The sequence below is a fragment of the Cantharellus anzutake genome, assembly GCF_015039405.1.
Source record: "Cantharellus anzutake strain C23 chromosome Unknown EI90scaffold_24, whole genome shotgun sequence".
NCBI lineage: Eukaryota > Fungi > Basidiomycota > Agaricomycetes > Cantharellales > Hydnaceae > Cantharellus > Cantharellus anzutake.
Genome location: NW_024066974.1, coordinates 253170 through 267685, shown reverse-complemented (window position 1 = coordinate 267685; position 14516 = coordinate 253170). Strand labels below are relative to the sequence as shown.

Here is a 14516-nt window from a genome sequence, read left to right as displayed (position 1 = left end):
GGTTTATGTAAGTTGATGCCATCCTTGTCTGTGCGCCAGCATGTCATCTCAGCAGCATTGGACCATGCTGCGCACCTCCGGATCCAGTACCAACAGCGACGATGCGAAATATACATGTCAGAAGACTTAAGTGATAACTCTGATTCTAGTATGAGTAATGGGAGCGACACTGACTCATATGGTTCGAGTTCTAGCAGCAGCAGCAGCTCTTCTAGCTCAGCAGCCAGCACTGGCTCCCATCATCAATCTCTGTCCGAGCCCTTGTCTTTGGACTCTGATGATGCTGTTGATGCAGTGCTATCGCGGCTTTATTGTTCTTACATCCTTTCCACCTACCATGTTCGGACCTTCCTCATGCAGCTCCTCAGCACCCGCCGCCTTTTCCCTCACAATGTACCTAAGCGCAGCCAGGTTGGACTTGTGTTGGACTGCTACAAGTTTGATGATGCATATCGCTTCTGTCTGAACTTGTGTGTCTCACCTCACACTTTTGATGCCCTCCTCATTCTCATCAAAGGTCACCCCATGAATCTCACCAAGAACAAATGCCCACTTCTCATCAACTCGCTATTGCTCTCTATCGCTTCGGACATTATGGAAATGCATCATCTGTGGAGAAGGTTGCCCAGTGGGCCGGGTGTAGTGTAGGCAGTGTGGTCAAGGCAACTCGGTGTGTTATCACCGTGTTCCTACCACTTCATGATCAAGCTATCTGATGGCCATCTTCAGAAGAGAAGAGAGCAGCATCAGATTGGGTGGAGAGTGTTTCATGCCACACATGGAGACCTGGCTTCTGTATGGTGGACGGAACACTAATACCATTATTTTCGAAGCCGGGGCACTATGGTGAACAGTTTTTTGATCGGAAGTCTAATTACTCGCTGAGCCTGACAGTATGAATTTCCTATCCATTATCTTCTATTCCTCATTCTTTTGACAGCTTGTCACACTCCCAAACCTCTGGATAATCGACTATGTCTTGGGGCCTCCTGGAAGTATGCACGACTCTACCGCATTTAAGGAGTCACAAGCATTCAAGGAGTCTGATCAACTTTTCCAGAATGGTGAATGGCTCTGGGCTGACTCAGCGTACCCAGCTAGCACCTGGTGTGTTGTGCCATTCAAGTGGCCACACTCTGATGATCCTGCTAATAGACAATTCAACTACCACTTATCTAGGGTATATCATGTGTTATACTCTTGGATGTTGTTTACTTACTGCCATTCAGGTATGCATTCAATCAGAACATGCTGTTGGCTACATCAAGGGCCGATTCCAGTCATTGTGGGGACTCCACCAGCAGATCAACTCTGCCTGTGATCATGCACTCACGCTGGCATGGGTACATACATGCATTATTATTCACACCCTCGCTGCACAGTATGAGGGGGCAGGGGAAGAGGCTGACTTCTGGGAGTGGGTTCATGATGGACTGGTCAATCAACTGGATGAGGGGGATGATTGTGAGCCAGTCAGTGGTTTCACTTGGGGGAATGGGGAAGCGGCAGTTCCTGGTGAGTCACCTCAACGGAAGCACTGTCATGTCCAAGAGGCGCTATTTGCGCAACTGTATTTGTGAATCACATGTATGCTGGCTCTAGACATGAGGTATGAGTTACAAAAAGGGGCTTTCATGAGAGTTTGAGGGGTTGTATGTCCCCAAATCAAGCTGAAGCCCGTTATTAGTATGAGAATGAGAAATGAGAGAAACATTATTTGAAGGTCCAGGCAGCAGTGAATTTACTGCCTGGAGTTGTAGCTGGAGCTGGAGCCTTTGCAGCTCAATCTCTGCCATTTTCCGACTATATTTTGCTTCCTGTTTACTCTTTTTCACTGCAATCCATGCCATCCGTTCAAGGTGTCCATACTGAGCCTCAACTGCTGCTTGCTCCTGATCATGCTTAGTCGCTAGGTGGAATTCACCAAGGATGTCACACTTGCAGTTCTTTTGCTGAAGGGAATGTGATGGGACTGGGGAACTGGACGGAAGGTTTTGGAGTGTGTTAATAAGTGTCAATGGTGGTGATGGCATTTCGGCCATTTTCAGTTTTTGGTCAATGAGTTCTGGGTCGGACTTGGGGGGAAGAGTTGGTGTATGGATTGTTGGAGAGCTGAATGGTGAAGAGAGGTTCATCGGAGTGTGAGAAGAGAGGTCTGCTCCATCCTTCTACAAAGTTGCGAAAATTGTTTCAGTAATTCAAACAGAGATACAAAATATACCTCAGGATCACTTTGACCATCTAGAGCGGCCTCGCTGCCACCTCCCTTATCACTGAGCAGAATGGAGGAGGGGTGATCGGGAGAGTCGGTGGATTCATCCAACAACTTCTCATATGCAGCAGACAATTCTTTTCCTGGTGCTGACGAGTTTGAAATCAACACATCGGAGTACTTTGGTTGGCCATCCCACCAGGAATCAAGGATGTCAAACCAGGGAAACTCATCTAGAATTTGTTCTTTCAGGTCATGTCAGTGGAGTGGGGGAGAGCGCGTAGCCACCAGGGAACTCACCATGCAAATTATCAGCATTTCCCTCATCATGCTTGACTCCTGTTCCAGTGACACGCTTAGATTTCTTTAGTCTACTGTACAGCTGCCCCAACCTAAACAGTTGCTGTGAGGAAAATGCTATAAAACTGCATACACTCACTCACGTTGCAATGCGTCCCATTACTGATGTACTATAATGGGCTTTGTTAGCAAGAAAAGATTCTTGCACAGGCTCATCTTTGACGTCAAAAATGGCTTCGGCAAGGATCGGATAGTAGTAAGTTTTCGGCTTGCCATTTGTAACCTAGTTATCACATAAGTATAAGCTTGAGATTTGGCACACCTGCACCCAAACTGGCTACATACTTTCTTCCTGTTCTGGGCTGCAGCTTTCTTCTGTGAGTCACTGAAGAGTTTTAAACGCACATCTTCATGTTCTTCAAGGTACTGGACAAGCCGCCATGTCCACTCAGGATTTTCATCCCACGGAACCTTGTGGTGTACATCTGTCAGGGGACATAGCGTAAGCGGTTCTCTGTTACCCTATCGATATTGCGTAAGACTATATCACCGCATGTAGCCACATCGGCCCTCATATATCGTAAATCCCTCACCTTCTCCTGATCCGACTCTGCCCCCTGATCCGAGTGTTCCTTCATCTCTATTCACTTTGTTTTCTATCGGATCATTGTTTAGTTCCTTTGATCCTATCTCTTCCGATTGATTGATGTCACTCGTGTATATAGCTCTATGTGCCGCTGAGGGTTGGAACCTCAGCTTTGTCTACGACTAGGTTTTCGGGCGATATTTGACTCGGACTGACGAGCGATCCCTGACAACATCAGTCCTCATCGGCTCAGATGCAAATTGTGAAGTACCTTGAGCTTTTCTTCCTTCACATCTATTGCGGGTTTTGTTTCAGTGCTGTTGTGTACCCATTTCAGTGCCTGCCTCTGGTCCTCAGGCTGGGGATCTTCATTTTTACATTTACGGCCCCTTGGTGGCATGGGAGTGACCAAGCGTGTGGGGACAGGATGAAGGGATGTGATGTGATGGGGAAGACAACTGTATTACTGTATTGCAACTAGTAACTGTACAGTAGCAGATGGAATTTACAAGATGATAAGTCCGAGTTTGGAGTATAGTCGTGAGATGAGTCTAGAGTCAGTTTAGACCAGTTGGGCTGAGTGAGCCCCAACAGCTAAACTGGCAAAACTATCCATTTTTGTCACACGGTTTCAGTTTTGACATCAGTTTAGAATTTGAGTTTAGACTGCTGTTTAGACCTGTTTAGCTAACTGTGAAACCCCCTATTGTAGAGAGCTGGGGACTACTGTTTTGAGGGAGTGTAGAGACTCAACTATTTCATCGCCTTTGCATCTGCTTCTCCGATCCCTCTGCTGATCAACAGGGAACGGATCCATGTCCTAAAAACTGTAGACTCTCTATTTCTATTTCTATTCTACGGTCGATTTCCCTTTCTCTATGTACCACTACATACCTAACCCTGCCCCCCTGATCACCGCATGCTGTAATGGGTCTATCCAACTAGACTCGCAACAGGAAAGAGGGGGGGGATAAGGATCTCACTACAAGTCAGGTCTGAAGTGGGTATATTGGTCCAGTGCTGATAACTCTCTACCAAACTGTACAGCGGGTCACGGAAGAGTCTGATAGACAAAATAGGAAAGAATATCACATGACAATAAGAAAATGGAAACATCGGCCTCTAGACATTGGAAATGGAATCAGAAAAATTAGGAAAAATAGGAAATGTGTGTAAAGAGTGTGAGTGTCATGACCGACAAATCCTGGGGCTCCATCAGCGGCGAATCAATGCCGATAGGCAAATCCGCCGACCTGAAACCCAATCTAACCAGCCCCCAATCCGATGTCTGGCCCCCTGCCCTATCAACCATGCACTGCATCCAGACCTCCACCCGCATCTGGACTTCTGCCCGCATCCGGACCTCCACCTGCATCTGTACCTCTGCCCACCTCCACACCCTCTGGACCTCTGCCACTCCTGGTTGCCCTCCACACCCTGTGGTCAGGCCAACACTCCCCTCCGACTTTGCTGGCCATCACGCTGCCCTTGTTTGTGACGGCACTGATGGACCACCCTCTGTTGCGGACTTGTCAGCACCGTGCTGATTTCCATGTCCCTTCACGGACCTGTGTCGGCACCGCACCGACCCCGCTTATTTGCGGACTTGTATCGGCGCCGCGCGCTGACCTCCACTTTTCTCTGGCCATCTTGTCACTCGGCAGCATACCATTCATTCCTTGCCGAGTGCCTATATTGTTCATCCATTCATTCGCTTAACTTGCCAATATTGGCACTTGATCCATGTGCTGATGCACTTCTTATTACCTGTCAATATTGGCACTTGATCCGCTTTTGTTTAGTTCATTGCCTCCCATTTCCTGGGCTCTTGTCCTTCATTCAGTTTGACAATCCCCGCTTATTTCCGCGCCGGACCGTGCCGGACTGACCGGTCCTTCTGTGTTTCCCTCCTGCCTATTTATATCCTGTAAATACTTTCGGGGACCTTAGTCTGAAATCAACTAGAGTACCCCCCTGTCTGTTCTGAGTCTCTTCTTCTGCAAAGGGGCTTCCCCCCCTCTGAGTCCGTGCTCGCGGAGTCCACGCTCCTCCTACAGGTCCGCTCCGCCCGCAAGTCTTGTTTGAAGTCCGCTGTGAGTGTCAATCCGTAAATACGGGATCTCCCCCAAACGTCAAGCTCAGGGCACAGCGCTCCACCTGAGTCGCTGAGGCCGCGATCCCACTCTGCTAACCTTGAACAGCACTTCCGGACGCGCCGCATATTTCCGCCCGCATATCCGCACGCATGCTCCAACAGACCTCTGCCACAATCTCCGACCCCGACTCAGACAGAACCCAATCCATCGTCTATCTGTCTTCTGACAGTCTGCCAGACTCCAACAATATTCCCAGTCTCTGACAGCATCCCAGATCTCTGACAGTACTTCGACTCCGACAAGAATCCCGACTCTGACAGTGAGGGGATATAGGCTACATGTGATGGATGTGAGGTGCTTGCTGAGGGTGGTAGAATCACGGGATTTGGCTCGTTTAGGGTACACCAGCAAATCCCTGTTACAACGCGCCGCACACACTCCCACCTACTGAGCAGCCACCTCCGGGATCTTCTGTGGAGACACCCAGGGAGGTGCGGCTGTGTGTGGAGATGACGTGGCTTCCTCCACGTGACCCTAGCCACATGTATATAATAGTGCCTGGGGTGGGAACAGAAGAAGCAGCCTTCTTCTCAACTTCCCACTTCAGACTAAGTGGTCAGGGACACTCACCCTGTGATGGGATTGCCGCTATGCACAGCCGCTATTCATCCCACTGAGTCCTGTGTGCAGGGACCTCGCCGCTTTCGGAGCTGTCCCTGACAGAGAGAGAAGTGGAGAGAGGTGGAACGATCTACAGAAGTAGTCAGAGGTGGAGGAGGAGAGAGTGGTACATCAGCAACACTATCTACAATGGGTAGAACATCAACTGAAGGGTCAACATTAAGAGGAGAAAATAGACCATCAGAAAGAGAAAAAGAAACAGGAATATGGAGGGAGGATAAGTCGGAGATGGAAGGCGTGTTTAAGCATACTTCTTTGAGCGCATGGAGGGAAGAATTGCAACCCCCGGTCCATGTGGAGTCCATGGGGGTGCAGACTAATTTTTTGCCTCTGCAGAAGTGGAACCTTGCTCCTCGGTCTGGGCCATACAGGCCTTAGATGTGCGAGAAGAAGACTTGGGGCAGTCCTTGACCATGTGGCCAGACTGACCACAGAACATGCAAAGTTTCTCGTTGAGATGACACTTATGCTCTTGTGGCGTGAGCTTGCCATTGTCTCCGAGTTTTGATGAAAGATCCGGCTTAGTGGAGCTGGCCTTGGACTTTTTGTTGTCCTTTGGAGGCTTGCTACTGGAAGTGGAGTTGAATGAGGAGGAGGAAGGAACAGGGTCGGAGCGAGAAGAGGTGGTGGCCTTGTGTCAGGGACATGTCCGGGGTCGAGGGGGCCCAGGTATAGCACCCGGCACTGAAGACCTCGCAGGGGGTAGATCGGGCGTGCATGCTGGCAGGCCTGATATGGGACAGCTGTCCCTGGCCACTCAGACTGAAGTGGAAAAGGTGAGAAGAAGGTTACTTCTTCGGTTCCCACTTCAGGTACATTTATGTACATGCGGCTTGAGTCACATGACAGATGCCACGTCATCCTCGGAGACAGCCGCAGCCATCCGGGTGTCCCCATGGGGGATCCCAAGGGCATCTGGTGCAGGCATGCATGCTGGGCACAGCAGGGAGCCGTCCAGGGAGTCTGGGTCGGGCAGGTCAATAGTACATTGATGCAAAGGAAAGTGGTCCATGTAAATAGAAGGAATAAACAGGAGGGGAATGATGGGAAGAATGAAATAAAGAAAAGGGAAAAGAGAGAGAAGAAAGAAAGAAAGAGGAGGGGAGCAGGGAGGGAAAGGATGGGGAGCAGGGTAGCAGGTGAGGTGTGGCCAGGTGGACCTGGGTGGGCCCAGGTCAGGCGGGTGTGCCCTGACACCTTGTCAAAGATGTTGGAGGATGAGGGTTTTGCGTGACATGTCACTTCGGATTTACACTCCCAATAGTGCAGAAGGTTGCTTCTCTGGTTCCTGTCAGGGCACACCCACCTGACCTGGTGCCCCACCACCGACTCCTCCCCTGTTTTCTTCTTCTTTTCCTCCCCCTCTCTTCCTTTCCATTTCCTCACTTTCTCCCTATTCTACTTCCTCTTTATTTCCTCTTTATTTTACATGGATAACCTTCCTTGTATCAATGTACCATTGACCCACCCACAGCATGCCCACGACACACCCAGCACATGCACTTGCACCGGATGCCCTTGGGATCTCCCATGGAGATACCCAAGTGGTCATAGCTGCGTGCAAGGGTGATGTGGCACCTGTCATGTGACCCAAGCCGCATGTATATAAACATACCTGAAGTGGGAACTGAAGAAGTAGCCTTCTTCTCATCTTTCCACTTCAGTCTAAGTGCCCAGGGACTACTGTCCTGCATTGGGCCTGCCAGTACACACCCCATCCTCTCCTTCCCCTCAGACTCCGGCCACTTCAGGCTCAAATGCAATGCCTCCAACTTCGCAACCGGTGCAGTCCTCTCCCAGCTCCAGTTGGATGGGGAGTTCCACCCAGTAGTGTTCATGTCCAAGAGCTTTATGTTGGAATTTGCACGTGGTCTTTTAGGGAAACTGTCATATCCATACAATCCCAACCTCTGCTCCGGGCTCCTGGAACTCCGAACTCCGACTTCCGGAGCCCTACTTCCCTTCCATCACTTTCTCCTTGCCGACTCCCAAGAGGTTATCCCACCTCCGGCTCGGACACCACCTTCGGTCCAACTCCGGAACATTCCGGGTCCGACCCCAACCTCGACACCTTCCAGATGAGTATGCAAAACCTATGCTCCCGACTCCGGACCTCCGCTCCGGTATCTCGTTCATGTCTCGTCTCCAGAACCTCCGGTCTTAGCTCTGACCGCAGACTTTGACCCCACCTCCGCTTATACCCATTGTATTGGTTAGCTCATTCCATTTAAATACCTTTGCCAATATTCCGGAGCTTAACCTCCGAGTTCGGACTTTCCGGACCTACTCCGGACTTTGCAACTATTGCATTGTCCATTTCAATTCCGCTATTCTCCCTCATTCCTATTTGGGCTGCTGCTTCCTTTCTATTCAGTCAGCTAGCCATTCCCCACTCCCAACCTCCTTCCTTCCTCCTTGGGCCTTGGCCCTTCATTCCTCCTTTGGGAAACACCATTGAGTCAAACACTTGACCCTCGGTGTTGTTCCTCTTTCCATCTCCCTTTGTCTCCTTTCGTCCTACCCTTGTTCCTTTTGATTCCGGACCCCTCCTTATATACAATGTACCTAGTAACCTGTAACCTCAGTCCGAAATCAACTTGAATTCCCCCAAGAGACTTTCCCTCTGCTAGATCCGAAATTAGGGACCCCTAGGACAACCAGCAATGGCACAGCGCTCCACATGAGTCGCTGAGGCCAAGGTCCTTCCATGATAAGTCTCCGATTCCACTCCGGAGTCGTCCGAGTCCGCCGATTCTAACAGAAACCTAAAAGTTGGACATACTGGGAATCAAACTCCAGTCTTCTGCATCGTGAACTCAGCGTGCACTGCCATTACACCATACGCCCTGTTAGGCTGAGGTGGTTATTTCAACACTTTATGGATGTGGAAAGCAACTACAAGGTGTATGACAAGGAGATGCTTGCAATCATCCAAGCCCTTGAAGAGTGGCAGCACTTCCTAGAAGGTGCTGGGGAGAAGGTTGAGGTCTACACCAATCACCACAACCTGGGCTATTTCCAGACAGCTCAGAGGCTGAACCGATGCCAAGCCCGATGGACCCTCTTCCTCTCCCACTTCCACTTCACCCTCATCCACCATCCTGGAAAGCTCATGGGGAAGCCAGATGCACTCTCCCATCATGCTGACCATTGGAAGGGGAGGGACAACAACAAAGGGCTGATGCTCCTCCAACCCACCTGGTTCAAGGATTGTGCAACAGAGGCAGTCTCAGTGGAAGGCAAAGAGGCAGGTATCCTGGGGAGAATGACCATGATGAGAGGGTAGTAAAAGTCATGCAAGAGCTGGGAGAAGGGACATTAGAGTCAGATGAGTGGGAGAAGCAGGGTGACCTAATCCTGTACTGGGGGAGGGTGTATGTCCTGAAAGACCCCCAACTCTGCCACAATCTGGTATGGCTACACCATGACCCATGGGCAATGGGGCACCCAGGGCGATGGAAAACCCTGGAACTCGTCTTCCATGACTACTGGTGGCCCTGGATGGCAGAGTATGTCAGGCGATATGTACATGGGTGTGATACCTGCAATTGTGTCAAGTCCTTCCCCTCAGGAAAGGTCAGGAAGCTCACCCCAAATAAGGTCCCCACCCATTGTTGGCAGGTCATCTCAGTAGGTATGATAGGAGAGCTCCCAGAGTCAAAGGGATACAATGCCATCCCCATTGTAGTGGACCGCTTGTCCAAATGTATCCACATGGTCCCCACCATGATGACTGTGGACTCAGAAGGTATTGCATGACTCTTCTTAGAGCATGTCTGGAGGCACCATGGGCTCCCCAAGGAAATCCTCAGTGACAGGGGGAGCGCCTCTGTCTCCTGCTTCTCAAGAGAGCTTGCAGACCTCCTAGGCATCAAGTTAACCCCCTTGATGCCCCACCACCCCCAGACAGATGGACAGATGGAGCGGGTCAAACAGGAGATCAAGGCCTACCTCCGGGTGTTTGTCAACCACCATCAGGACAACTGGGTGGACTGGCTCCCACTAGCAGCATTCTCCTACAACATCCACAACCACTCCTCCACCCACTGAACCCCCTTCAAACTCGACACTGGCCAACACCCCAGGATGGGGACAGAACCCACATGCACATCCAAGGTGGAAGCTGCTGATGCATTCTTGTCAAGGATCATGAAAATGCAGGAGGAGGCAAAGGCAGTGCTGGAGCACACAGCAGACAAGATGGCCCATTACTACAACCGGGACCATGAGGTGGCCCCAAAGCATCGAGAGGGCAACCAAGTCTGGCTCAATGCCCAAAACTACATGACCAACCACCTGACCAAAAAGCTGGATCACAAGTAGCTTGGCCCCTTTAGAATCATCAAAGTCATTTCCCCAGCCGCCATCAAGCTCCAGCTTACTGTTCGACAGAAGGGAGTCCACCCAGTTGTATCTGCAACTAACATCAGACCACACCACCCAGATGACATCCCAGAACAACCTGCTGACCCTTGCCCAGGCCCGGAACTTGTAGATGGGGAGGAGTATGAAGTTGAAAAGATACTGGACTCTAAGTGGCTACATCGGAAACTCTGGTATTTGGTAAAGTTCACTGGCTGGCCAAACTCAGAAAACCAATGGCTCTGATGGGACCACTTAACCCACACCTGACTGGATCGAAGAATTCCACAGGACACACCCCCAAGCCCCAGGGAGAGAGAGAGAGAACCACCTGGTGTCAGGGCACATACCCTGACTTAGCCCGGACCCGGACCCATGTCCGGACCTGCTCCACTTCCCGTGCACTTCCTGCACCACATGCTCCGCACGCCACATGATCCGATCCCAGATCCCACCTCATGTGACTTCCGGGTATCCCCGGAAGTTTTCGCCATATTGGGGCCACTGTGGGAAAGTGAGAAGTTAACCTTCTTCTCACTTTCTTACCCACAGTAGGCAAGTGTATCTACTTGCCCCTTTGTTTATATCACTTTCTTACCCACAGTAGCATTGTGCCCTGAGATGGGCTGTTACAGGTCAGGCTCTGGGTTATAGAGAGAGGGGTCATGGGGACCCAGGTTTGTCCCCTGACACCTGGCCGCTTTGAGGTGAAGCGGCTTAAGGAGGGGGTGATGGCAGGGCACACCTGCCTGACCTAGCCCCACCCAGCCCCACCTCACCCAGTCCCCTACCACCCACTCCTTGTCAGGGATGCGTCCAGTGTCAAGGTGGTCCAGGTATAGCACCTCGTGCTGAGGACCTCACAGGGGGTGGATCAGGTGTGCATACTGGTGGGCCTGATGTGGGACAGCTGTCCCTGGCCACTTAGACTGAAGTGGGAAAATGTGAGAAGAAGGTTGCTTCTCCAGTTCCCATTCTGGCTGTGTTTATATACATGTACCCAGGGTCATGTGCAGAGTGCCACATCACTCTCGCACACAGCTGCAGCCATCTGGGTGCCTCCATGGGAGGTCCTGAGGGTGTCCACTGTGGGTGCATGACAAGAGTGCACCTGGGTTGACTGGTGTGCCCAAGACCAGGTGCAGGTCATGCACCCAGGTTGCAGGTTAGTAGTACATCGATACAGAGAAAGTCATCCGTGTGATAAAGAGAAAGAACAGGAGTGAAGAAAGGGGATGGGGATGGAGGAGTAGTAGAGAAAGAGAAGAAGAAAGAAAAGAAGAAAATGTTAGACACGGGTCCGGGGACAGCACCGAGGGTCGCCATTGCAGGCTGCTACAGGCCATGATGGCCATGATGCTGTGAACAAGGCCTGAGGGTAGGGCATTTGGCCTCAGCAACTCTAAAGGAGTGCTGTGCCCCCTAGCTGTCTCTTGGCCCTCATTTCAGACTCACTGGGGTTGCCTTGCTGGGGTCAGGACTTGGGGAGTCATGGTCAAATTGATATTAGAGCTAAGGTATCATACTGGATATATATAGGGAGTGTCATATCCATCCCTGGCCATCGACTTCCACTCCCTCCGATCCCTCCAGTCTACCTCCACTCCTTCTTCACTAACCTTGGAGCTCCTGTATTCTGCAATCACCTCAGTACCCCTCGATGGTCACCACCCCCTCTTTTCAATTTATTACCTATGCCTCCCTAAGTATGGAGCCCCGAAGGCTTCTGGACAGCTCCGATGTCTGCTAGCGCACTCCTGCCTCTGCTGGGCAATACACTCGCTTGCCCTGCAAGCCCACCTTTGGGCCTATCCCTCCTTTCCATTTCTGGGTTATCGCCTACCATTCCATTAACCCCATAACCCGACTTGTCAGTAATATTTAATCAGCTAATGTTTAAACCCCATTAGCTCTGCTCTGCTCAGCGCCACCATTTGCAGGCCCGCCCTCATTGTAACTATATATACTCAACTTGTCCATAGGTTTCACCTCAGTAATAAAATCGACTAGAGTTTACCCCCCTTCAGTTCTGGTTGCCAGTTTAGTAAGTTAGGGCACGGACATGTTACTTGGCACAGCGCTCCTGGCATAAGTTGCTGAGGCCGAAGCCCTCTGCCACAGAGACATTCCCTCGTCTTGACCTGGTCTCTGACAGGGAGAGAGATTGAATGAATGGAAGTGGACCCAGGCCAAGGCCGAAGGGTCCGGAAGCAAATATGAATAAGGAACGAAGTTGGCTGCATAGTGGTCAGCAATGACTGTGGGTCAAAACAAACAATAATAGATAAACAAGCAGGAGTGTAGGACCATGATAGCAGCAATGGTATCAAAGCAGCACCGGACTGTCAGGGACTGACCTGGGGTCAAGAGTGCCCAGGGCTGAGGGTCCGGTAGGTATGACACGGGCACACATAACAACAGGCCTGAAGCAGACAAGGGTCCCTGGCCACTCAGGCTAAAGTGGGAAATGTGTTATTGTTATTAACAAGGGAAATGTAAGCTACTTGCCTAAAGTGGGAAATGTGAGAAGAAGGTTGCTTCTCAGTTCCCACTTAGGCTGTGTTTATATACATGTGGTTGAGGCCATGTGGGAAGCGCCATGTCATCTATGCACACAGCCACATCCATCCAGGTACCTCCGTAAGAGGTCCTAGGAGCGTCCGGTATGTGGGAGGCCATCCAGTGTGTCCGGGTCCGGGTGCATTACACTGCAGCCAGGTCAATGGTACATTGATACAAAGGAAGTCGTCCATGTGATAAGAAAAGAATAAAGAGGAAAGAGAAGAGAAAAGAGAGGAGAGAAGAAAGAGAAGAGTAAAAGGGGAAGAGGGGGGAGGTCGGGAGGAGTGGATGGTGGGGCACCAGGTCAGGTGGGGCCGGGTCAGGTGGGTGTGCCCTGACATCATCCCCTCCTTAAGCCGCTTTGCCTCGAAGCGGCCAGGTGGTTCTCCCTCTCTCTCCCTGGGGCTTGGGGGTGCATTCTGTGGAATTCCTCGATTCGGTCAGGGGCCTGGGTTAAGTGGTCCCGCTGGAGCCACTGGTTCTCCGAGTTTGGTCAGCCTGCGAACTTTACCAGGTACCAGAGTTTCTGGCATAGCCATTTGGAGTCCAATACCTTTTCAACTTCATACTCCTCTTCTCCATCAATGAGTTCCGGGCCCGGGTGGGGGTCGAGGGGTTGTTCTGCAATTTCATCTGGGTGGTGCGGCCTGATGTTTGTTACAGATACAACTGGGTGGATCCCTTTCTGTCATGCGGTGAGTTGGAGTTTGACAGTGGCAGGGGAGACAACTTTGACTATCTTGAAGGGGCCAAGCCATTTGTGGTATAGTTTTTTGGTGGGGTGGTCGGTTGTGTAGTTCTGGGCATTGAGCCAGACTTGGTCACCCTCTTGGTACTTGGGGGCTGCTTCACGGCCCCGATTGTAATAGCAGGCCATCTCGTCTGCTGCATGTTCTAGTGCCGCCTTCGCCTCCTCCTGCATTTTCATCATCCTTGATGAAAAGGCATCAGCAGCCTCTACTTCGGATGTATGGGTGGGTTCTGTCCCCATCCTGGGGTGTTGCCCAGTGTCAAGTTCAAAGGGGGTCTGGTGGGTGGACGAGTGGATGCGATTGTTGTAGGCGAACTCTGCTAACAGGAGCCAGTCTGCCCAGTCATCCTGGCGGTGGTTGACAAACACCTGGAGGTAGGCTTTGATCTCTTGGTTGACCTGCTCAGTCTGCCTGTCCATCTGGGGGTGGTAGGGTGTCGAAGGGGTGAGTTTGACTCCAAGGAGGTCCGCAAGCTCTCTTGAGAAATGGGAGACAAAGGCGCTCCCTCTGTCACTGAGGATCTCCTCTGGGAGCCCGTGATGCTTCCAGATGTGTTCCAGGAAAAGCTGCGCAACGCCCGCTGAGTCTATCATCGTTACTGTGGGGACTGCATGGATGCGTTTGGACAAGCGGTCCACCACAACCAGGATGGCATTGTACCCCTTCAACTCTGGGAGCTCTCCTACCATGTCCACTGAGATTATCTGCCAGCAGTGGGTGGGGACCTTGTTTGGGGTGAGCTTCCCAACCTTTCGTGAGGGGAAAGGTTTGACTCGGTTGCAGGTATCGCATCCACGTACGTACTGCCCAACGTACTCTGCCATCTGGGGCCACCAGTAGTCATGGGAAACAAGTTCTAGGGTTTTCCATCACCCTGGATGCCCCGTTGCCCATACGTCATGGTGCAACCATACCAGGTCATGGTGGAGTTGCGGGTCTTTTGGTATGTACACCTTTCCTCGGTA

At 51.2% G+C, this 14516-nt stretch overlaps 1 protein-coding gene and 1 non-coding gene across 2 annotated transcripts; both read right to left on the bottom strand.

Annotated features, from left to right (window-relative positions):
• Positions 1-3239: 3239 nt before the first annotated feature.
• Positions 3240-3498, bottom strand: EI90DRAFT_3123750 (uncharacterized protein; the record flags this gene model as incomplete). Its single annotated transcript, XM_039063643.1, has 2 exons — positions 3240-3323; positions 3370-3498. The coding sequence occupies 2 exons, from the start codon at positions 3496-3498 to the stop codon at positions 3240-3242; spliced, it is 213 nt and encodes a 70-aa protein (XP_038915866.1).
• A 5150-nt stretch (positions 3499-8648) lies between these two features.
• Positions 8649-8722, bottom strand: EI90DRAFT_t129. Its single transcript has one exon. It is a non-coding gene; the product is annotated as a tRNA-Val (tRNA).
• Between the last annotated feature and the right edge of the window lie 5794 nt (positions 8723-14516).